The sequence below is a fragment of the Xenopus laevis genome, chromosome 1L (genome assembly GCF_017654675.1).
Source record: "Xenopus laevis strain J_2021 chromosome 1L, Xenopus_laevis_v10.1, whole genome shotgun sequence".
Classification (NCBI taxonomy): Eukaryota; Metazoa; Chordata; class Amphibia; order Anura; family Pipidae; genus Xenopus; species Xenopus laevis.
Genome location: NC_054371.1, coordinates 148656252 through 148681538, shown reverse-complemented (window position 1 = coordinate 148681538; position 25287 = coordinate 148656252). Strand labels below are relative to the sequence as shown.

The window sequence follows — 25287 nt, the reverse complement described above, 5'->3', positions numbered from 1 at the left end:
CCCCTAAATGTTATCTCAAAGCTGAACAACCCTTTTAATGCAGCTTTTTATCTTTTAAACTCTGTCCTATTTATCTGTTAGGCTGCATTCAAATGGCTGCTTGGTTGCTAGCGTAAGTAGTGCCCTAGCAACCAGATGCCACTTAAAATCCAAGAAATGGATACCTGCAGGAAAAAAGTTAAACAATTAAAAATGCAAAGTAGAGAAAATAAAGGTCAGCTGTAATTATAAATGGGTAGTTATATATTTTATACACATGGATATAATGGATAAGAAGCATGGGCCAAGCAATGGAATGCCACGCTGAAAACATCCAAAGTTGCATTCCATGAAGAATATATTCCACAAACTACACTAAAGTTGACATTGAGTAAGTAAGCGCCTGCGCAGTGAGGTCACACCGCGGTCGCTAGAAAGATCTTTGTACGCATGCGCATCGCTTTCTTCTGCACTAGCAGAAGAAAGGAGGGGCCGAGACGAATGTGGGATCACTATTTGGCAGGAAGGCGAGGCCTCCGCTTGGCAGCTAGAGTAGGACTGGGCCTTCAACTACAAGTGAGCTCCAAATGTGGCAGAGAATGGAGTGGGAGGGGTGGAAAGGAGAGTAAGGAAACGAATAGGGGAGTGAGTGTAGAGCGGTCGGATTTGGAAGTTCAGGAGAAAGCGAGAGAAAACGTTTGAGGCGGGAGCGGCTGTGCAGATTAAAATGAGTGGTGAAAGAAGGAAGGCACAAAACGCTGTATGCTAAGAGCTCTACGCCGCAGCCAATCCGCCCGAAGATAAAGGGGGAACCCTAGTCAGGAAGAGGGAAAAGGGGGGTGCGCCCCATACATTACTCCCTCAGGTAAGGCGCCCCTGTTTCATTCAGTTTATCAGCTGATGTGCCATGACGCTGCACTGGGCACATATCCCGAGGAGCCACAGCATGCCGCATCACCTTCCCCTGTTTGTGTGAATGCAGATTAGTGTTCACGCTGTGCTACTGTTATTAACCCGCGCGCGCACTACACTCCAGCCCTGAGCTAACATTGGGAAGCGTCCCCCCTCCTCCAGATGAGCTTTGGCGCCCCCTGCCGTTCGCCCCTTTCCCTCTCAGGGCTGTCTTGACGTCACTGTGTTTTTCCAGTGTGTGCCGTAAAAAAACAAAACAAAACCCAAACGTTTCTATTGTTCCACTTGAATGTGCGCCTCAATGGCTAGCATTGGTTGTGTCCCTGCAGCGGCTCATTACCTGCCGTTTATGTGTCATACGCAACACACGCGCGCTGTTACCGTTTTGTACATTGGCGGCGGCGGCGCAGGGCTTCAGTGTTGGCTTAATTAATAACGGGGGAACGGGCGGTGTATTCAACTCCCTGTACTCAGGGGAGCGGTAGCGTTTCGCCGTGTGTCTTGTCTGCGTCTCAAGCTGTAGTTTCCTTTGTCTGCTGCTTTCCCTCCCCTCCCCCTCGTCTCTTTCTGTGAGACCGAATCTCTGCTGCAGGTTTGTAAATACACGACTCCACACACACACACAATATGGCTGACAGGCGCCCTGCCTGCAGGCTGCAGCTAGCGGTTTCTCGTTTTTCTTGGGCCTCAGGAGGATTTACTGGAGCCTAGTCCCGCCACACTCTATAAAGCACGGGCTGAGGGCCCCTCCGGGAGCTGCGGCTTATTGTTACCTACAGGCTGGCACTCTAACAAGGGTAAGACACCCCACGCCTTTCCCTTTCAATGCATGGCCCTCCTGCTCCTGCTGACTTACAACTTCCAGTAGGTTGCACACACACTATCTTGTTGCTCAGTAGTAGATGGAGGGCCACAGCCTGACTTCATTGAGATGTGCATATATTATTCATTCACACACACAGCAGCTATAGTCCAAAGGAATTTCCTAGCAGACACTTTCAACGTATACACATGTCTTGGCTTAAATTGTTTTGTTATTCTGGGGAGGGGAATAATGCACCAAAATAGTTGGCCAAGTTTCCTACTTTTTCAGTTCATGAGATATATAAATATATTCACTTGCTGTCAGAGTTGGGCCAATTTATAGTCTCCCCCCCCCCCCCATCTCTACATGCCCTGGCATCTTGGTGCAACAGTATCCACAGTTCTGGCCTGAGGCACCTTTCACGAAACACCGACAAAACAAACGTTTTTCTGCATAACGAGGATTCATCCGATTAACTTGTCTTTTATTGTGTTTCAGGCAGGATTGTAAAGCAGTCCAGTGTGTTAGTGTTGGAAGGATTGCTGCCAGGTAACATGTCTGCCTATAGATGTTGTTACCTGTCTGAAGCCATTCTTTAAATCCAAGTCTGCATTGGCAGTCAGTGGGGGTTTCTTTTCTTTTGTAGCATGATGCACTGAATGTTATTCCCACAGCACATTGCATGGGCATAATGTTTAAAACTAGCTAGATTGTTTTCATGTTCTCTATTTTCCAGTTTGACATTTCTAAGTATTCCTACTGTAAAACTGGAGATCTATATACCTCGCCGAAAAATGTTCAAATGTAGACCAGTTGCAGAGTGACTGACATGCTATTATATGAACCTGTAATGTATTTAATGAGAAAAAAAACACATAGGCAGCCTTTACTTGGAGGTGCAGCCTGATGGCTCTTTAAGCACTGGAATAAAACCCATCAGGATCAATATTTTCTATATCTGACTTCATCTCCAGGACTACAGAGCCATAAAGCTCAATGAGACCAGGGATTTAATGCTGCACACACCAGATGAGCGCATATCGGTGCATCATGCTGCAGTAGCACCTGTAGACAGATGCAAACAGTCGTGGGTATCCATCATTAAATAAAGACACGTGTAATCCACATGGCATTCATAATATGATTACTGCAGCATTACGTTTTAATATGAATCGAGTTTTTCATGTGATGGCATTCCTTGCAAGGCCTTACAGCTGGCATGTCATCCTTTAAACCTATCATCTATAAAAATAAATATGGTTCAGGAGTGTTTTGTAAACTATTCAGATGCACATTATGTTGCAGTGTGTTTTATACATGCTGCCTGTGGTGTCCAATTAGGCAGCTAATGGCAGCCTGTGTGTGGCCTGTTTGTTGTTTTTAATCCAAAACACACTATTAGCAGAACTTCTGTACAGTTCTGCTCATCATCTTGCATTTGCTAGCCTGCAAAAACTTGCTTGAGGAAAGGTTCAGCCCTTGTATTTGAAATGTTCCTGCAGAGTGGTTAAATTGTGATGACCATGACAAATGGCTGGATCTAGATGTGCTGTGGTGAACCACATTCACATGTTGCACTTGTTGCTTCTAGAAGTGGTACACTCACTGTTTCACAGGAACTGTAGAAATTACTCTGGCTGGTATATGGATTGCAACTGGAATGTTTCCATCACTTTTGGCAATATCACATGGTGTAATTCAGGGTGTTTTACCACCAAAGATTTCAATATCTTAGTTGGGCATGAAACATCCAGAATTGCTCCTGGATTTCAGTGGAAGTTGTCTGGATGGGTCATCAATTGTTATTAAAACCATTGAGCTGTGGTTTCCAGGTGTTTTATCTGCCTGCGGAGCTGGTTCACAGTTAGGCTGCGATTGCCCTTGCTACAATATGTACCGTGTTGAAGATTTGTCACTGCTTTTATTTATATAATCTACAGCATTGTAATTTTCCAGGGACTAAACTGTACATTTTTATCAGACCTAATAGCGTATAACTGAAAGTGATGAAAGATGTTCTGCCATTGCAACTGCTTTCAGAGCCGTTCCCTCAGTGCCTTACATGCACTGTTGTAGCACCCTAAGTTAGAGTCCTGCACCATGTCAGGAACCCGTGGAATACCCACAAAGTGTTCGTGTTTTGGGCAAAAAGTCCCTGATTCCCTGGCTGTGCGGGCAGGTAACCTGGCAAAGGTGCAGACTGTTAAAAATTACTCTTCAATATAAGAACTAGTTGCTTATTAATTTACACATGGGAACATCCCTGGCGGGAGCTGGTTATAGTTGTTTTTCTCTCTCCTCTGTAATGTATGTATGAAACAGTACTGAAAGGGTATAAAGGCATTTTCTTTGCTGTAGAAATCTATTCGAGAATTCATACATCTCTTAATATAAATTGTTTAAGTAGAATTAAGGAATGGGACAAGTCGAGAAAATTAGTGCTACATATAGTAAAGATGGCAACATACCTATTTGTGTATGGATGGGGCTACTTACATCCTCAGCATAATGTTTTTGTGATCTACATACTCCCAAAAGCCCAGTTTGAGTTGATTAGAGTAAAATAAAGGGGTGAATGCTTTGTTGTGCTAAGTAGTGATGGGCGAATCGGTGGCGTTTTTGTGAAACGGCAAAACATTTGCGAAGTGCATTGAAGTCAATAAAGGGTTTTTCGCTGGAGCATTTTTGCTGCAGTTTCTCGAATTTATTAGCCTGCGGCGAAAACGTGGAAATTCGCCATGAATCCATGCCTGGCGAATTTATTCACCCATCACTAGCGCTAAGTATTTTTGGAGCTATTGCTGTTATAGCAGTGTTTTACTTAAAGCTTTAACTGCGTTAATAGTGAAGGGGGCTACTAACTAAATGGCATATCTCAACACAGTGACTGAACAGTGAAAATCTAGACACCTTCGTTACATTAATGGAAGATGAAACTTTATAAATGCTGTGCAGCTCACCAGCCCATGTAAAAGGCCCTTCGTAGAACCTGCCGGACCAATATCCGGCCAGATATCTAACTGCAGGTTTCAAAATCCAACTGGTCGAGTAGGACTTCATCTGTGCATTGATGCAGTCTTTAATCTCACTGGTCTTTGTAGGTCCACTGTATGATCATTAACAATCTTATCAACCCATCCGGCAGAGATTGGCTCACGTAGCAACCTTCCAAAACAAGCGGCCATGCGGTGTGGCCAGGTTTATTGTAACTACTAAATATGGTAGACTGTTAAGAAAGCCATTGGCCTTTACCTTGAAGCAAATAGATAATTTTTGCTGATTGGTATTCTTAGTGGCCTTGTTAGTTCCATTGGTGTCATACAATATACTTTTGACAAATTTAAGGTTGAGCATAGTTTTTGTTTGTTAAAGGGGAACTATTGCGAAAATGAACAATTATTATAAGCTTCCTCATACTCAAGTAAGAAACTTTCTAAATACAATCAATTAAAAATTCTGCATTGTTTCTGAAATAATCAAGTTTATATTCACTATCTCTCTCGCATCATCTGTTTCTCTTCATTCTGTCTTCATGCAGCAGTTGGGTGTCATGAATGATCCAATATATGTCAAAGGGGGGGGGGGCTCCCTTTCATAGCAGATGTATTAGAGCTCACTCAAATAACTGATTCCAGTACAAACAAAATCTAACAAAATAACTGCCTTTTGTACAAATTCTCCATGTAGAGAGGCAGGATGTCTGGTGATTTTAATAGTGAGCTCTAATACATCTAGGCAAATGAGCCCCCCTATAAGATATATTGGATCATTCATCTGACACCCAACTCATGAATGAAGACAGAATGAGGACAAACAGATGCTGAGATAGGAATAGTGAAGATAAACTTTATTATTTCAGAAATGGTACAGAATTTTTAATTGATTGTGTTTAGGAAGTTTATTTCAGTATGATGACGCTAATATTACATTTTTGTTTTAGTGATCGTTTCCCTTTAAGCTTGTTGGGTTCTAATCCACCTTTTTCTACTGGTCATTTGTATAATGCATGAATTTTTGAATCAGCCATTTGTTTAGCTGAATGAACACGTTAAATTCAACTCATCTGGAGACCTGATTCTTAAAAACAAAAAAAATCTAGACATGATAATGAAGACAAATGTAGACATGCTAGGAAGAGTTACGTATAACTGCTGTCATATAACAGTGGCATCACTCATATATTTATCCTTCTTGTGTCTCCATAGGAAATAACTGAAATTGCTGGCAGTAAAACCAACATAGAGCAAAATCACCCAAAGTTTCCTCCAGAGGCAACTGTGGGCGACTTTGATATATGTTGGTTTTACTGCTTGCGATTTCAGTTATTTCCAATGGAGACGCTATTTGGGAGCTTTGTTGCTCACAGTCGTGCATAGATAATTGCAGGTGACAAATTTCCCCGTTGGCCACTGCCCTAAAGCTAGACGCGACGATTCTTCTTGCCGAACGACCGATTTTAGGGAAGCCCGACCAATCCTTCGAAATTATCGTGCGGTTAGTGGTATTCGAACGATCGTACATCTTACGATTTTTCGTCCGACATCTGTCGGGAAATTGATCGGCCAGATCAAAAAATCTTTGTCTGTCCCAGTGCAATCTATCTATGTTTGCAGGGCCAAGCAGGCAGCTCCCCTTTGTTTTCCTGGCGAATTGGTCTTTTTAGTTGATGGTAAATTCGTACGATCGTTCTGAGAAGATCGTGGTCTCACGATGAGGATCTGATCTTTTAAAAATCTCAAAATCTATGGCCTGCAATCAGATTGAGAATATCACATCACAATGACTCATCTTGTTGTCTAGGTTCTTGCCATCTGAAATCCTTCTCTTTACCTTTAAATGCATTTTCCATAGATCACATAAAGCATTAACTTTTCCTTCAGTCTAGTTAACTCAACTTCAACAATAAGTTACCTTTTTATTGATCACTTAGATCAGGAGTGTCCATACTTTACTAATGCGAAGTCTACTTTTAGTAATGTTGTCCCATTAGGATCTACATCCATAAAAGCACTTACATTCTGTTCCAGGAAAAATATTACTTAAATATTATATTGATTTATGAGAAAATGTATATTGCTATATTTAACAAACAACAATTTCTTATGTAACCTTAAGTATCTGAAAACCATAAGTATCTGAATGAAAAGAATGAAACAGAAGGATGATTTAGACAAGCTGTTTTTTGACAGTGTCTTGAGATCTACTGATCACCAGCTAAATGTCTACTGGTAGATCCCAATCTACCTTTTGGGCACCCCTGATGTAGCTCTTTAATTATCTACAGATATTCATCGTTATCCTTAAGCTCCCCATAGACGCGACGATTCTTCTTGCCGAACGACCGATTTTAGGGAAGCCCGACCAATTATCGTGTGGTTAGTGGTATTCGAACGATTGTACATCTTACGATTTTTCGGCCGACATCTGTCGGGAAATTGATCGGCCAGGTCAAAAAATCTTTGTCGGTCCCAGTGCAATCTCTCTATGTTTGCAGGGCCAAGCAGGCAGCTCCCCTTTGTTTTCCTGGTAAATTGGTCTTTTTAGTTGATGGTAAATTCGTACGATCGTTCTGAGAAGATCGTGGTCTCATGATCAGGATCTGATCTTTTAAAAATCTCAACATCTATGGCCAGCTTTACTTGTCATTTGGGTCTTTCTTCGTAGTAAGAATTTCAGCCCTTGCAGCTGTTTGTTGGGTGCCTCAGATATTCTCTTTTTGATTAATTAGGATTAAACAGACATTACTGATATGCTGGGCCTATGACTAAAAAATGGGCATTGCTCTGTTCATGCTAACCCTACTCCAAATGTTTGGCTACAACCTTTTTTTGTTTTTTTCTTGTTTGCATTTTTTGAAATATCTGCCCCTTGTTGGTTCATGGCTTTATTTAACTTGAGCAAACTCTGCATTGCCGTTTTAAATATGTACATTTATTTTGTTGTTGAAAGATTGACCTGCAAGAGCAGGTATTTTGCTTAAGCATCCATTGGCAACTCAAGAGAGAAATACAAAATTAAAAGGGTTCAGGAAATTTGTTGGACATTAATGTTTTTTTAAATGCTTAACAGCTGCAGAAAAAAAAACGCAGGTGATGTTTAGAAATAATTGTGTTTCTAATCCTTATGGGACTAAATGGTAGACTATAATCATAGATTACTGAAGTCCTCAATTGAATGAAATTGGAGATGCTATTTGTAATCTATATGAAGTGTTGTTTAATTAACCTGCTGCTGCCAGGTGACTTTTACAAAGCTTTTCTAGTAAAATATCAACCTTTTTTCCCCCCTAACATTTTGTGCTCTGGAGGAGAAACTAGGAAAGTAGGAACACACATTCTCTCTTGCTCCCCCCCCCCTCCTCCAGAAAAACTGGAACCTGTTTTTTTTTTTTACCCCACCAATTTGGATCAGCATAAGTCTACTAAAAAATATGTACATTAATTAATTCCGCTTTATAATCGCATACAAGGAATTAATACGGAGAAAAATAATTTTTTAAAACATTTTAATTGTTTGTTTAAAGGACCAGTAACATCAAAAAATTTTTTAAAAAATTTGTTTGTATATAACAGAAAAAAAAACACCAAGACATATTTAAGTTTTAAAATTGCAAAGTCTTTATTATGATATAACTTACCGAAACTCCGCTTGCGCTCCTCTTCAGAAAAGGCGACAGTGCAGCGATCCATCGTCCGGCACTCAATTTCTCCTCCCTGGCTATCTCCTATAGAAGGCAGGGAGGAGAAATTGAGCGTTGTATACAAACTGTTGAGTGAACAATGTTAAAGCAGCATTGTATGTAGCTGACAGGTGGTGTGGCAATTGGTGTGAAGAAGTTCTTCCAACTTATCACAAGAAAGTTGGGCTCTGACTTCGACTTCGCGAGGAGCTAAGCATCACCATCCTGCCAGAGGATAAATACATAGTGCCCGGTGCCCTACTCTGTGATTCTGATATAAATGTATCACTGAAGAGGAATCTCACTAGAAGTTCCAAGTGAAACATTGTAGACTGGTTGGAACAGAGTGAGAAGGATACATTGTATCGATCAAGCTTTTTATTACCACCTTAACTTGTTGACTTGCATCATTTTTACTCAACTAACATCTTTGCCCCATTAGTTGTTAAGTGCATCATATTTGGCGGATTTTGCCAATAACATTTTTGAGATTGATAAGACAGTGGTGGTGTCTTTGGATTGTACAATATGGGATATAGTGAAGGGAAGAGTAAACTGGTCTTTACATTAGAGAATGTAAATAAGCAAATAGAATAGAATGATATGCTCCCCATGCATTACTGTGTAGTTTACCTACAAATAAAGGACAAGATGCACTCTTTTTAGTACCGTTTGTTTAACTTCAATGGGGGGCGGTTATTTAAATCTCGGACAACTCTTCCTAAACACAGGGGGTTGACTTGCACACCACCTGTCAACCATATGCAATGCCCTTTTCTACATCTTAACGCTAGCAGTTAAACATAAATTTGCACCTCAGGTCATGTAACCCAAGCAATTGACATATGCCTTTCGTACTACGAAATTTATTGCAATTGGATCAGGGTGATCTGGTTAATAGTCCCACCTGAATGAGTTTTAGTTAATGCCTGCCTGAAAAAGTTCCATTCATTAAGGTGATTGTATTACACTTAAGGATTTTAATGCCAGGGGATTCCCCACTGCTTGGTTAAACCGAAGAAGCTATACAGACCTGGAATTTTATGATTTTTCTTTTTTAGACAAAATAAATTCAATATATGTTGGCCCTTTATTCTGGTTACCCCAGGCCCAGGCATTCTGGATAACAGGTCCCATACCTGTACTACCTTGTCGAGCAAGAAGCTCCCTCTCCCTTAAGCTGGCCATAGACGCAAATATCCGATCATACGAATCAACGTACGATCGGACTTTCCCATCTCCCGACCCTCCACTAACCATTCAGATCAAAGTCTTTACCATTCCGATCAAATAAGAACAGATCACCCAATGTTCTGCCCCTGACAGCAATCGTACGATACTTATGTCTGACAACACTAGTGACAGTCTCCCTCTGAAAATCGTACGATCGGCAATACACGCAGAGATATTATCGGCAGGCGACAGAAATTTTCTAACCTGTCCGATCGACCAAACGACCGATCTCCGACGGACGAAAAATGTCGGGACTCTCCACACACGGTCCGAAAATCGTACGAATCCACGATTCGTACGATCGGATCTTTGCGTCTATGGCCAGCTTCTCCTGTTCACTCTGACCATTCTGAATTGCAGGTCCCATACCTGTGGTTCCTACTGCTTATACCTGATTGATTTCCAATGGAGCAGAGGTAGTGAGCATGCCCAGTAGGCACCTCTTTGAGGTCTTCATAACTAAGGAGAGAAAAGGAAAAGGATTGCTGCAAAAGTAAAAGGGGGCAGAGCTTCACTTCAAAGCTGTACAGTTTGTGTACCATGTAGTGTATAGATGGCATCCAGCCCTTTTGTTCAAGCAGAGAAAAGCTATTGTACAGCAGTCTTTAGTAAACTGTTTGGACAGCAGCTCTAATGTGTAATAATATTTCTCTACTTACTTTTGTTTTATCCAGCAAAGTAAATATCACAGTAATTTTATCCTGAACCTTAATGGGATGGCTATATATGACCTGTAAGGCTGCTCGCTATGTTGTGCTCCTAGAGCATCTGAAAATATACTTTATCTTTTGCTATATCTAGTCGTTGTTCACAGGGTAATGTTACCTTAATTTGGTTTTTTTTAGCCCCTTCTGCCATAGGATTTACTCTCTCCTGAAGTTCCCGTCCAGTCTCTGGACTATAGCCTTCCTCATGTCCACCAAGGTAGTTTTTTTTCACCTTTAAATAACTTTTACTATAATGCGGAGTGATATTCTGAGACAATTTGCAATTAGTTTCTTTTTTGTATTTGTGGTTTTTGAGTTAAACTTTTTATTCAGCATCCCTCCAGTTGCCAAGTCCAGGAATCCGTTTGAAATTACCCTAGCAACAATGCATTGATTTGAATGAGAGACTGGACTATGAATAGGCTATGTTCTAAGTAGAATGATGAGTAATATAGAGCAATGAAACATTTGTAGCTATAAAGAGCATTTGTTTTTGTAGATGGGATCAGTGACCCCCATTTATAAGCTGGAAACAGAAGGTAATTAAATAACAAAGCTAAAAAAAGAAAAAATGAAGGCCGATTGAAAAATTGCTTAGTCATTCTATAACATACTAAAAGTTAACTACCCCTTTAACTGACAGTAGTTGAGACTGTCCTAACATTTCCAATTTTTCCTACTTTGTAAGTTTTTTTTTTCCTTTGTAAGTTTGTCATCATTACAGGTCCAGGCATTACCCCTTTCCCAAATTCACTCAGAGTCGGACTGGGCCGGCGGGACACCGGGAAAAAACACGGTTGGCTCCGGCTCTTTTGGGCCCCGCTGGCCCAGACCCGCGCCCTACACTATCTCCTTACATCCTGGATGTGCCGGCAGAAGGTATTGATGGGCGCACATGCTGCGCCCACTGGCCGGCACAGGCTCGCTCCCTGCACTTCCGCCTTACTTCCTGGACCCCGGTCGCGCCAGCCAAATGTATGCGCGCACGTGCGGCAAAGGTTTACTGGCAGATTACTTTGCGGCTGGGGGGCCCTGGGCCCCCCAGTCCGACGCTGCATTCGCTCCAAAACATGTGCAGCATCATTAAATCATACTGTGTTTTCAGACATGGTCGAATATTTTTTTCTCTTTTTACGATGATGGGGTTTGTTTTAGTAACTAGGGAACTAGGCACCTGATTGCACTCAAGTGTTGTCTTTGTTAGACCTTAATTTAGTAGTTTGTAGGAAACGTTACTTAGATTAGTGTGTTTTGTTTTTCAGATAGCGCTTAAACACTCTGTTTTAAAGTGACTGACTGCATTTACTTGCTTGGATGGTGGATGGACAGAGGACCGTTTATTTGTGTTGTTGGAAGTAAGAAAAAGCAACATTGGAGAGGATAAGATTTTCACTGTAGATTGGCAGCTTCGCTGCCCACTTATCCACAGATGAATGAAGACCCCATTTGGAAAGGCAGCAGCTCAGAGATCCAGAGCTGATGCAGGTAAGTTCTGAGAAACTGGTCACATTGCTTCTATTTTGACTGACAGTGCTAATCTTGCTATATTTTGATGTTTGGCATTTAATGAGCACACGGCCTGCCATTCATTATGAATGGCTTTGGCAGTATTTGTGGCAGAAATAAAAATCCCTTTGTTTCAGCATAGGCAAATCCAGAACTTTTACCATTTTACTTTATTCCCTATATATTTATTTTGTTACTGTTAAATTTTCGTATTCATCTACAGTTCTCTCCTCGTAGAAACACTAGGCAAAATAGAGTGACTGTAGTTTAAATGTTACTTTATTTGCAGAGGAGGTATTCTGTATAGTCTATAGTTGCCATCTGTTTTACTTTTAGCACCATTGAGCTATAGTTTAATTCCTGTGCTGAGTATTTTGAGTGAGGACATGTTTTTTTTAATGTTGCAATTTCCTCAGAATAGCATTAACAGAGCTATTAACATTTTTGGCCATTCTTTGTGGCCTAGTTCCTTTAATTGCACAACAAGTTCTTGGCCTCGGTTTTTCAGTGCCCCCCCTAAACCAGGTGTGCATCACTTGTCTAAAAGCAACAACAATGCTACATTGTAGATACAGTGTGTGCCCCTCCTGTAAAGTATAAGGATATTCTAAGTTACAGAGGAGTTCCATGACCACTTCTGCCTCACGTTTTTATACAGGTCATGGAATTCCAAGGTGACTTCTAATAGCCTTATATTTTGCAACAGGGGCTACTTGATTTATTATAATGCACAAGTTTCAGTCAGTCATGTGACTTTATATTAGTGCTTTGGATACCCATAAACTTTTGGAACATTTTGTTAGTTTGACCAAAATCTATTGTTATTTTAAAGGGGAAGGAAACCTAGTCGGCTTCCTTCCCCTTTAAGCCCATTTTGTCACTATGACTTCAGCCTTTTGTAGTCTATGCAGTATACAATTTAAAATTTATTTTTCTTTGCTTTTATTTTTTTACAGCTCATGCAGGAGTATCGGCAAATATGATGAAAAAGAGAACATCCCACAAGTAAGATAATCTATGCAAACTGAAAACAAAAATGTACTACATGAACCACCCTTTACCTGCCACAAAGTATCTAATCCCTGACACTAAAGTCAGAATGCCAGGTGACATGGATTCAATTTTTCTGGGTTCTCTTATACTCTGTTGTGAATGTGTATTGCAATGCATGACCCATCTTTCATCTGGAAGGTAAAACTAAACCTTAAAGAAACTAGGCTACTTCTAATGTTTTGGGCCCCTTTAGCAGCCCATGTCCACCAAAATATTCTTTCTGCTGATTCTCGGCTCAGCTTTCAATTAACAGAGTTTAAGGACTGACTTTTAATTTAAATAATTCAGATTTACATTACATAACCCCATAGAAACCAATGCATTCTGCATGAAGATTAATTAGCGTAACTGTACTATCAGCTTCTATTGCAAATTTTAATTTCTGCTGAGCCCCTAAGCTTAGCATGTCCAGTACTGTTGGAAGATGGACTTGCAAAATGTAGAGCTGCTGTGGACACATTTGAAGTGGGGCTCATTAGTGTTGTAGGACTGCTGAACCTCTCAACCATGTTTACTGTAGGATTCAGTTCCCCTTTAAATTTAGATTTGGAGCTGAATATTGGAAACTCTTCTATAGTTTCAACCGCTATAAAATTTAATTAATAAACAATATAATTTTGAACTACGTGTGGGGCAAAGAGAAGGTCTGCATCATTGGATAATCTGCCATAAAAAAAAGGCAGTTTTGAAAACCCAGTTGAGGAAGGATAACAAAGACCTGTTGATGCAGTCCTCTTCCAGCAGGTCTTCTCTGGTCTTTGGTTTGATGATATGATCATTGGCCATGAGGCTAAATGTGCCAATTTGGCCCAGCTTCCACGTGGCCAGATTGGATACAAAGCTGCCTGTTTGGCAGGTATGTAGAATATTAATCGAAATTGGAATGTACATAGTTTTTCGAGATTTAACTGAACAAAGGACAAGTGACTCTTGTACACATTTTTGCGAATGCATTTGAACTTGAGTTAGGGCTGGAAAATATTGGACCCATGTGTACTAGGAAGTGTACTTACAACATAGGGTTAATTTGTAGTCATGGACTTCCACTAAACCATCTGGCAAGAAGGACATGAGAAAAATGTAGGAGTTTCAGAAGAAAGTCCTTGGGAAGGAGTTTACAGAAATAAAGCAGCTTGGCACAAGATGCAGCAAGAACGAAGATAAGTAAAGTATGTGAATTGTGGGAGTGGTCAATGACAAATATGCCTATAAGATATTCTGCTTGCTTTAGTTCTTTGCTCTTTGTAACCAGTCAGCTTAGCTGATGATGGGAGCCCATCTGCAGGTGCATGATAAAGCACTGAAAGACATCTACTCTCTGGGCTCTTCTTCAATAGCAGGTAAAATTGCCCACATCTTCAATTGTTTTAAAGGTATTAAATATAATTCACATGGATTTGTATTTGCCTGGCTGTTTAGTCTGAACCAGTAACAAGCTGCTTAATAGAACATGTTGCCAGACTAAATAGTTTGCTGGATTGATCAAAGAGACGTCTTTACATATTTTATCTACGGCAGGCAAGCATTTCAAACTTGCACATTGTTTTCAGGCAAAAGCATACACTATTTTCAAGATAAATTAGAACCAAAAGTATAAAGGTGCACCAAACAAAAATGAAGAATTAACGTTTATTTAAAAATAATTAATTAAGGGGGAAAATGGCATTAGTTAAATTATCTAAAAAATACTCTTATCAATTCAGTGTCTTTGTGGGAGTTTCTCCACACTACAAATATATTCTTCTTTGATTCCCCAACTTTCCAACTCATTTAACTGCCTACCCACAACATGCACATGGCATTAAACTAAATGTTTACTATGTAAGTGATTGCTTCATTCTCTCCCTAGTTCTAAATATTCTGTCTAGATAACACGTAAGATGTTGAATATGTCCTATAGCAGTCTCCTTCAGATGATTTAATGTAATGGAGCAACTATGGAGCTATATAGAGATAATTAAATTCGTTTAAAATCAGTTACAGGTATGGGACCCGCTATCTAGAATGCTCGGGACCTGGGGTCTTCCAGATAACGTATGGAGATACCTTACAGGAGAAGGAAAGTAAGCCTTATCAGAAAGGTCCACCTAAATATTCCAGTAAACCCTCAAAGTAATGCTTCTCTGAGTCCTCTGTCAAAAGAAACACTGCATTTCTTTCCTTCAATTGTGTACACATGGACTTCAGATTAAACCTCCTTGCCCCGGGCGTGAGCATTCTCAATTTACACCTCTTCCCCTCCCCCCTTCTCTGCTGTAATCTAAACCCAGAGCCATAGGTGAGCAGGGAGAATCTCGGGCAGGAAGTGATGCCACACCAAGCTAATACTGCAGCTGCTATCCTAAACAAACAGAGAGCTTCTAGAGCTTTTAACTCAGGTATAGTAAAACATTCTACAGAATAAATATAGCATTCTTGTTTGCACTATTGCAGCTAATCTATTGGCAATAAAATGCCTCTGTAGCTTTCCTTCTCCTTTGTCTACTAAAAAATACATTAAATAAGACCAGTAGGATTGTTTTGCCTGCAAAAAGGATCAATACGGTAATACCTTAGTTTGGATCAGAAGGCGCTGTTTTATTACTACAGTGAGAATTCTGAATTTGATTTAAAAAAGTCTGTGGTATTCCTGTAATCGGCACTTTTTAAATAATGGGTTTTCGGATAATGGATCCCATACCCGTATAGGTGAAAACTCGCTTGCAGTTAAAAACTGTCTAAAGTTATATAAAATTCATTTACAAGATTATTTAAAAATAAGTTGATTAATAGAAATGGTAATAATATCATGGATTTTCAGAATTAATTAGGAATTGTGTAAAATCTGCCTGTTTGGTAAGTTCTTTTGTTGTATAAGCAAATTTTGGTCTTTATCGTTTATTTTAATGATTTACCTTTCTGTTGTACCTCTCTCCAACCTGGAAACTAAATATGTTGTGCAGTTGCTAGGGTCTTAGAGTCCCACTGCCCTAATTGCACTTGCTTTTGAGTTGAGCATCTGTACATTGTGTTTATTCATTTAGAGGGTTTTCAATGGCACTTATTTGCTAGCAAACAAAACCAATGTTGGGAATAGTTGACTTAACTTCCTTATATGCAGAGAAGAAATACTGTTCTTCCATAATTTTTTTAGTCAGTGTCTTTGATATGGTGCTTGAGCAGTATGCCCCTAGCATTCATGTATTCTACTTATGGGAAAAAAGGCAACCAAGCCTTGAATGCCCTGTTCCTCTTGCGATTTCTGTATTTTACTTATTACTTTTACTTGTATTTTATTTTGGGCACAGAGTATTAAATATACAGTTTGATTTGGTCCCTTTGGGCGATAGAAACAATAAAACTAATAAAGCAAATCTTGAGTGCAGTTATTCTGCATTGTGTGTGTGTATATAATATATTCACTGTTCATTTCAGTATTAATCCCTGTACTTTTTATTTTTTACAGCATTCTGTAGTTTATATGAAATACTTGTATATTATAATTTACGTTATTCTATGTAATATAATTTAATGTACCATGCTTTATGTTATAGAACATTATACATACCTTCTAAATAGTTTTTCTAAATGTTCCTCTCCTGTATTGTTTAGTTCATGCTTTATTTGTTTGTATTTAGCCCTTTCTGCTCCCTATATCACCCTTTAATCAGCAGGTGTGTTATTGCCAAAGAGAGTGACAACATCCTGTGATGTGTGTGTCACAACATTATAAAGTAGTGGTATTTTTTACATACCAGCTATTTTGTCTACAGTGATGTAGGTATAGAACTGCCGCATACAGGGTCATATTTATCAAACCATTAAATTGGAGTTTACCACAGAAAAATTCACTCACTATTAATTCCTGTGGGATTTATAGAAATATATGCTTCAACAAAATCCCATAGGAATAAATAGAAAGTGTTTTTGAGTTTTTCTATGGTGAACTCTAATCTCACATTTTGAGAAAGCTGCCCCATATTGAACACTGGGTAAAACCAATCTTAACTACAATACTGAGTCAAAACATGAATGGATATCAAGTACAGACATGCTCTCTGAATGTAATTCAGAGTAATTAGTAATTAGTAATTGTTCTAGTTAAAACATATTGGCTTGGACTTGTACTATTATAGTGCAGTGAGTTTTATAACACAGCCCTCTTTCAAGCACCTATGGTAGTTTCTAGACATTTTAGCAGACTATTAAAAAGGTTGTTGACTAAAATAAATTGAGTTTTGACATTATATCAGATGTATGCAATAGTAATTCAGGCAAACCAATTTATTATAGGTTATAGGAACGTGAAGGGTCAAGTCCGTCAGTGTACACCTCTCTGTAGTCTGCTTTGTCTGACATTACTGTGTTTTCTTTTATAAACCTGCTCATGCTCTGTCCTCTTTGGTGATGTCAGACATAGTCGGGCGTATGTATAAAAAGCATGTTGGTACAGACTGGATTTGGGTTGATCATCAGCAGGTTCAGTTTGATGCCGCAATTAAAAAAAAATTGTGAACCCACATATCCGTCTCCTAATATTGTGTTGTTTGCAACTGAATTCTCAGTTGCTGTATTCAACTACAAAATGTCTTTCTGCCAGTGGATTCGATTGGTGGAGAGATGATCTAAAACAATATATACTGTATATATCTTTTTATACAATTCCTATTCTGATTTGATCGTGTAACTTTTTAATTTCATTTTATTTTAAATGTTTCAGAAAACACAAAAATAGTATGGGGCCGAGTAAGCCAATTTCCCAACCTAGAAGAAATATTGTAGGGTGTAGAATACAGCATGGATGGAAGGAGGGCAGTGGCCCAATAACTCAGTGGAAAGGAACTGTTTTGGATCAAGTTCCAGTCAATCCTTCCTTATATCTTATAAAATATGATGGATTTGACTGTGTATATGGACTTGAACTTCACAAGGATGAAAGGGTGTCGGCTCTTGAAGTTCTTCCAGACAGAGTTGGTAAGTTTGTCATTTAAATTAACTTGCTACAGGATATAACATTTAACTTGATTTTTTTTTTTTTTATACTAGGGATGCACTGAATCCATGATTCGGTTCAGGTTTTGGCCGTTTTCAGCAGGATTCGGGGGAATCCTTATGTCCAGCCGAACCGAATCCTAATTTGCATATGTAAATTAGGGACGAGGAGGGAGATTGTGTGACTTTTTGTCACAAAGCAAGGAAGTAAAAAAAAACAAAATTTCTCTTCCCACCCATAATTTGCATATGCAAATTAGGATTTGGTTCGGTATTCAACGAATCTTTCGAGAAGGATTCAGGGGTTCGGCCGAATCCAAAATAGTGGATTCGGTGCATCCCTATTTTTGACAATGTGCAGTTGTGATACTGTTGCATAATTTTACCTGTTTTACCTGTTGGGCATATGAGACCCAGTTATATATACTGGCACTGCAAATGATCAGAGCAGCTTGGATGTTCATTGTAAACAAGGATATTCTGCTGGACTTGTATACTGGAATTTGTATTTGACGTAAATACATGATTTTATCTTTTTAAATAAATCCTTGCTATTTCTGCTCACTTTTACTTTGTGTGTTAATAGAATTCGTTATATTTTTCAATCTGTTAGAACAAAATGTTCTAGGGTTGCACTGCCAACTTTCACAGCCATTATCACTTTGCTAGTTAACTTAAAGGCCCAGATCAATCTTCAGTTCTTCTGACTTACCTTATTGTAAGGCTAGTAGTCGTGCTGGATTCTCTGTGGTGCAGGAAATGCCAATCCAATGCCATCCTCCTATCAGTGTCCACGAAGAGCAGATTTTGGGCCCAAAGGCACACAATTTATATTTTTGCACTGAGTTTTGCCCATAGGTACATGGGTAGTAGAGAAAAACACATCATTCACTTGTCTGAACCAGCTGAAAAACACAGATGGAGAACACAAATGGTGCCCTGTGGGGTTACATTGCCCTTGCCGGTCAATTTCTGTACTGTAGTCTCCACCTCTGCTTGGTCTAGATAAGTCTAGTAGTTGTATCAAAATGTAGACTTTTGGGTAAAATTGATGCCGCTGTGTCTTTTGTGTTGTGTGTACTGTTAAATTACTGTTGAATACCAGTGCGAATGTATAATGTTAAAAATTCTTTATTTTAGCTTCATCTCGAATTAGCGATGCTCACCTAGCAGATACAATGATTGGTAAAGCAGTGGAACATATGTTTGAAACAGAGGATGGTTCCAAGGATGAGTGGCGAGGGATGGTCTTGGCAAGAGCGCCCATTATGAGCACCTGGTTTTACATAACTTATGAAAAAGATCCTGTCTTATATATGTACCAACTACTTGACGATTATAAGGAAGGAGACCTTCGCATCATGCCTGACTCTAGTAAGTCAGCCCCAGTTCTCCATATTGCTCCACTGTTTTTTTATTACATCAATATTTTGTATACCACATGAAAACTGTACTACAGACTAACCGGTATTTTGGAAGAAATGTAATGTCCACTCTGACATTCCTATACAGAAGTCCAATTTTTCTATGTACATTGTAAAATGAAGTGGAGATTTCTTCTTCCTAAATGGACAATTACTATATTAGATGAGGCTGTTCTCTAATATATTGGACATGGTATCAATGCATTGCAGGCACGGCTGATGCTGCCCCTGACTAAGACTCCATTTACGTAGTTGTAATGCATTGAGGGGTTTCCACCTGTATTTAAGCATTATGTTATAAAATAATTGCTATTTTTATACTAGTGTGCCCTGTTCCCTTTACTGTTTTCTGATTATGGCAAAACAGATTTAATACATTAAAAGCTTAAAAATATGTGGTGACATTGACTCTGTTCAGTTACAATCCAGTCACACACAAAAGGCATAAATATTCTTCACATACAGTCTCCTGTGAAATACGCTGTTAATATGTATAGAAGCCTGTAATTTATACTTGTACCCTTTACCATCCACGTGTGGAGAGTGCTCGAATTCTGCCCATGTTCTAAAATACAACCTGTTCGCGGGCGTTCATGCGGTGAAGCCTCTATTGGCACAGCAGCACTTTTGCTCCTTACATTCCAATAATCAAAATATAAAGCTATTGAAAATCATCTCCCCTGGTCCGTTTAATTACTTGATATGCACTGTTATTGTGGACACGAGTTTTGTGGTTTTGGCTTTATTAGTAGCAGTTTCTAAAGCTAACATTATCTTTTAAGACCTTGGATCAGGACCCTGAACGTCATGTAGTTCAGTGCTGCTACAGTGTATACTGGGGTACACCATTGTAAGCATTGAGAGTATTGCTGCACTACAACTATAGCTGCATTCTCTCTAGACACTTGTGCAGCAAACCATTTCTACTGAAGTTTGGAAAATGTGTAGCATAATAACAAAAAAAAATCTGCACTACTTTTTTTGCAATGTGCCTTATGTATTTTTTTTTTTTATCTATGAACCAGATGATTCCCCTCCAGCAGAAAGGGAGCCAGGAGAAGTTGTGGACAGCCTTGTAGGGAAGCAAGTGGAATATGCCAAAGAAGATGGCTCCAAAAGGACTGGCATGGTTATTCATCAAGTTGAAGCCAAGCCATCTGTTTATTTCATAAAGTTTGATGACGATTTTCATATTTATGTCTATGACTTGGTGAAGACATCCTAGATGTTATCCTTGACTTGTTGCCAAACATATGGATCTATTCAATGTAAAATTTGTAGACAAGTTTCACTGCTTTCCGATACGAAAGCTTTGATATTCCTGCGAACTCACAATCCCTTCCTGGAAAGTATGAAGACAATTTATTGAGAACGACAGTCACATGTTCTCGCCCTCCTATGCGAAAAGGAACATACCACTTCTGGAGACTGCCATGTGTTTTTTTGCATTCGAGGATACGTTCTTCAACAGGAAGCCTGATTGAGAACAGCAGAAGGTCATTTAAAGTAAATGAAGAGTGGCTGCAAGAGACCAGCTTTTGTAAATCCTGAAAATTGTTAAAAGAAATTGCAATTTAAAATGTTTTTGTTCCCCTGCATTCCTTCTTGCTCATTTCACTCATGCAAGTACAATTGGGCATATCTGTGTTGTACCTAACCGTTTCCTTCTCAGCCTTTCAGCACCCTTATTTAATAATCTGCAATCCATTCATGTCGGGTGGACAGCAAGATATTGCACTGTGAATTGCTGGAGAGGTTTTTCCAACATATGAGAAATATCAAGCACAACAAAATCCAAACCAGAAGGTCTGCTGTCCCGGTTAAGTTTGTGGTTTTCAGATTTCAATGTTTTGCCTCTACAGAACGTGTGAATGTAACGCTAACAGCGTGTCTTATGTCGGCCTTCCTCCTGCCATTTGGTTAAGGGCAAACTTGTTCATGAAAAGAGCGGTCTTAAAAGTATTTATTTGATTTCCAGTGTTAAAAATCCAACATTGTGGTGCAGTGGTTTATCCTCGGCCTGTTGACATGGGTTCTTTTTCATTCACTTTGACGTTTTCCATCATATTGCAACTTTTTTTTTTTTTGTTCCTACTTTGGGTGTCTGTCTCTCTATGATAAAAGATGTTGGAACTTTTAAATGGTGTACAACTAGTTATGCCTTTGAATCCTATTCTCGTAAAGTATGACTGTTAAAGGAAAAAAAAAATAAAGATGTAAGTTGGGTGCAGTCAGCTTTTTATTTTGTCATGCATTGGGATTCCTCTAAATCAGACCTGTCCAACTGGAGAGAGGCTGGATGTGGCCTTTCATGGGATTCAGCTTGCCCCATCAGTCCACAGAATTCTTTCTAACAACATTATTGCTTTATCATTTGCTCTTCAAAGCTCCAGTTTTTTTTAATAATCTACACATTACATTGAAAGCATTGTTCTTTGCTTCTGTGCGAGTTTTTCCGTCTATCCCTTCTTTGTGTGCATAGGGAAAGTAGTCTTAATTGTCTAACCTCAGCAAATAATTTTGCTCTGCCCAACTTTAGTCATATCTGTTCAACAAATTATTTGGTAGATACTAAGTAATTGACTTTGTCAGGTAACAGAGCAGTGACCTTGAGCCTTTCACAGCATCTTTTTGGAGGATGCAGGGTGTTTTTTTTTTCCCCCTTGGCCGGTAAAACACCTGCCGGGGCCGATACTACAAATTTACCGGCAATGCAGTTGCCGGTAACTTGTAATACCCTTAAAAAAAGCCCTTGGCCGCCACCGATTTGCTCAGAATTTACCTTTTTTTTTTTTTCAGCCTTCTGGCCATCGAGCGATGATGCTCCGCCCCTTTTGCACCACGGTGCGTGGCTTCGCCTTTTTTGCGTCACGGGCCGCCCCCTTTTGTTCCCGCCCCCACCGGCCAGTAAAATTTTTCAGAAAAGGTGGCAACCCTATCGGCAGTACACAAAGATCTGCAGGCTGAAGATTTGTTTAAGAGCAGTCTTGGTTGCCGAGTAAGATCTTGTTTATGGCTGCTAAACCTTGCTATGTGTAGTCCTAAAGTACCGAGACATCCTTTATGGGTTTTTGAACTTCTGAGAGTTACACCAAAACCACCATATTCATGTACCACAATGCTCATTGCTTAACTCCATGTTATGTGTAAATGTTATTCACAATAGCAAACCCCTCACTGTGCTTTGGGTGTGCATTCTGTGCTGTATAGATGAGCTGTATTTTGAATGCTATTAGAAGGTACAGTATTTATGCAGCAGCTTTTTGATATTGATGGAATTTTTGCATAATCCCATATACCATTACATGAGGTTTTCCTTTTTTATTCAAGGTTTGGGCAACTATAACAAGACTTTGGTTCAGCTTATACTAACATACTGGGAGTTTTGCCTGTACATAACATGCATTATTTTCCGCTCGAGACAACTCCACTAACATCAGAGTTGAGACTGAAATAACTGCATTTACAAAGAACAGGTTTGTTAGAACATTGGTACAGGTATGGGACCTGTTTTACAGAATGCTCAGAACCTGAGGATAAATCTACATAAAATTCATTTAAACACTAAATAAACTGAATAGGATTGTTTTGCCTCTACTAAGGATTCATTATACCTTTGTTTGGATCAAGTACTGTTTTATTATTACAAAGAAAAAAGGAAATCCTGAATTGTATAAAATGGAGTTTATGGGATCTGGCCTTCCAGTAATTCTGAGCTTTCTGGATAACAGGTATCAAGATAAGGAATCCCATACCTGTACCAGAGATTACTGGATATTTTGAAAAACTGCTGTGCGCTCCGTTTATAGCACCAATTTGCACTAGATCTAAGTAATTGGTACTTAACCTTTCTAAGCAAGTAAAAAATATGTGATGTTCTGTGTGGCCTCCATCAAGGTATTTAGCTGGACTGTTTTGCCTGACTGCACTTCTATCCCTCTCTAGGATACAGCTGTACTAATTCTCAATATCTTTCTCTAAACCCAACCTTTGTGGCTTAAAGGAACAGTAATGTCAAAAAATAAGTGTTTTAAAGTAATGAAAATATAATGCAGTGTTGCCCTGCACTGGTAAAACTGCTGTGTTTGCTTAAGAAACACTACTATTGTTTATATAAATAAGCTGCTGTGCAGCAATGGGGGCAGCCATTCAAAGGAGAAAAGGCTCAGGTTACACAGCAGATAGCAGATAAGCTCTGTCTGTCTAATGGAGTTATCTGTTATCCACTATTTAGCCTGTGCCATATAGCCGTTTTTCAATTTCCACCATTGCTCCACAGCAGCTTGTTTATATAAACAATAGTAGTGTTTCTGAAGCAAACACATCAGTTTTACCAGTGCAGGAAAACACTACATGAAATTTATATTACTTTAAAACACTGTGCCTCATTTTGTGAATTTTGCTAGTTTTCACAACAAAAATGTAATTGTAGTGTTTGTACATTGCTCTTCTAGCAGTATGGTGTTCCATAGCTGGCATAGGTCAGTTAGATTTTTTGTTTGTAATTAAGTCACAATCGTTTTTCGTGTTGCTGAGCAAAAGTGAGCAGATATGCAACAGTGTTTCTATCCTGCGGATCTATAAAGTACATTATATTGACTCTGAAGAGTCCTGCATGTAAATCTGAAAGCAGAGCCTGGCTCCGTGAGCCTCAGTCGCAGTTACACATGCACACGTGCAGAACATACACACCTGCGCTGCAGTAGGCATAATTGGGGTGATTGTGCTTTTATATTTTGTCACTGTTAGAAGCCTGTTTTATTAGGTATACATTAACAAACATCTTATCTTTTTTTAATGTGTATATATATATTTTTTTCATTCTTATATTGATAACTTCTCCCACCCCCAGCTTCCCCCCCCCCCTATTAATAAACCTTAATGCACTACTTGGGTGTTTGGTTGAAATCTCTCCCAACCCATATCTGTTATACTTCTATGAGAGGCTTGCATTTTAGATCTGCATGCGCTAACTCCTTTTGAATTCTACATTGGAGCAGGTTGAGGCTTATTGACTTTTTTTTTTTCCTCCAATGAAGGAAAACAAAAAATCACAGGGCTTTGTAAATTGGCCTTTCATTTACCTGCTGTAGAATTGTAACCCATGTATGTGTGATGACAGGCTGCTATGTACTACCCTAAATATAAAGAAACAAAACTTAACACAGTCCATTCTTTTTGCATGCTTAGTTACTATGTTTAATGTAACAAAATAAAGTTGCATGTTAAACAATTTCTGTTTTTTTTCTTTCCATGTAGGATTTTTTTTTCTACTTTTACCCTGACGGAGGGGGGAGGAGTTTCTTTCTCCTGTGTTGCTTTCTGTAAATTTGCTTAATGTGTGTTGCTTGGGTGTATGCAGGTTGAAATGCACTGGTGAAGCAAAACAATTGTGCCAACCGGAGGTAATGTTCCATGTATGTGTTCAACAGCATTTGAAGGAACCACATACATAACTGTATGTGCTGTAAATATCAACTCTGTTCTGTTTTTATTTGTTTTCATTGTTCATTTTCAACTAACAGAGTTGCAAAATGTCCGTATGTTGCATCTGGGCCCCATTTATGTTAGTGTGGCTATAGCATTTCTTCGCCTTCAGACAGTTGTATGTAATATTTCATCCAAAATGAAGAATATGTAATTTAGACAAAAAATATTCCACTAGAAATAAATGCATTTTTTTTTTCTCCTCCGGTCCTTCTGTTCAGGTAATGAGAATTTTTTTTTTTTTGATTGTATGGAACGGATACTGTTGGGGGGACATCATGAGATTTTGACCCAGAAATAAAGGCACAACTCTGAAGTCTTGATTGGAATGGCCAGTACAAAAGGTTTTAATTTGACTTACATTTCCTGGTAATGTTCACTTAGCCTGCACTAAAAAATGGCAACATTTCTTTTAGAAAAAGATCTATCTGGTAGGGCTTTGGAGATCTAGGGCTACACTTGACACATTACACTTGTGTGGGTGAAGACAGCAGAGCTGATAAAAACGAGAACTCTTGCTTCAACGAAAAG

General features: G+C 39.2%; 1 protein-coding gene across 13 annotated transcripts; it reads left to right on the top strand.

The window, feature by feature from the left end:
* Positions 1–502: 502 nt before the first annotated feature.
* spin1.L (spindlin 1 L homeolog) lies at positions 503–21499 on the top strand. Of its 13 annotated transcripts, none has more exons than XM_041582898.1 (8): positions 562–844; positions 2195–2245; positions 10454–10532; positions 11578–11800; positions 12778–12826; positions 17574–17827; positions 18986–19219; positions 20295–21499. In XM_041582898.1, the coding sequence occupies exons 4-8, from the start codon at positions 11749–11751 to the stop codon at positions 20492–20494; spliced, it is 789 nt and encodes a 262-aa protein (XP_041438832.1). In that variant the 5' UTR covers positions 562–844; positions 2195–2245; positions 10454–10532; positions 11578–11748; the 3' UTR covers positions 20495–21499.
* Positions 21500–25287: the final 3788 nt, after the last annotated feature.

What these genes read in the sequence shown, in the direction of transcription:
- spin1.L (XM_018250110.2), top strand. Translation starts at nt 11,749, where the DNA reads ATGAAGACCCCATTTGGAAAGGCAGCAGCTCAGAGATCCAGAGCTGAT. An exon ending in GAGATCCAGAGCTGATGCAG is followed by an intron (nt 11,801 to 12,777) that starts GTAAGTTCTGAG and finishes ATTTTTTTACAG; the next exon opens with CTCATGCAGGAGTATCGGCA. An exon ending in TCGCATCATGCCTGACTCTA is followed by an intron (nt 19,220 to 20,294) that starts GTAAGTCAGCCC and finishes TCTATGAACCAG; the next exon opens with ATGATTCCCCTCCAGCAGAA.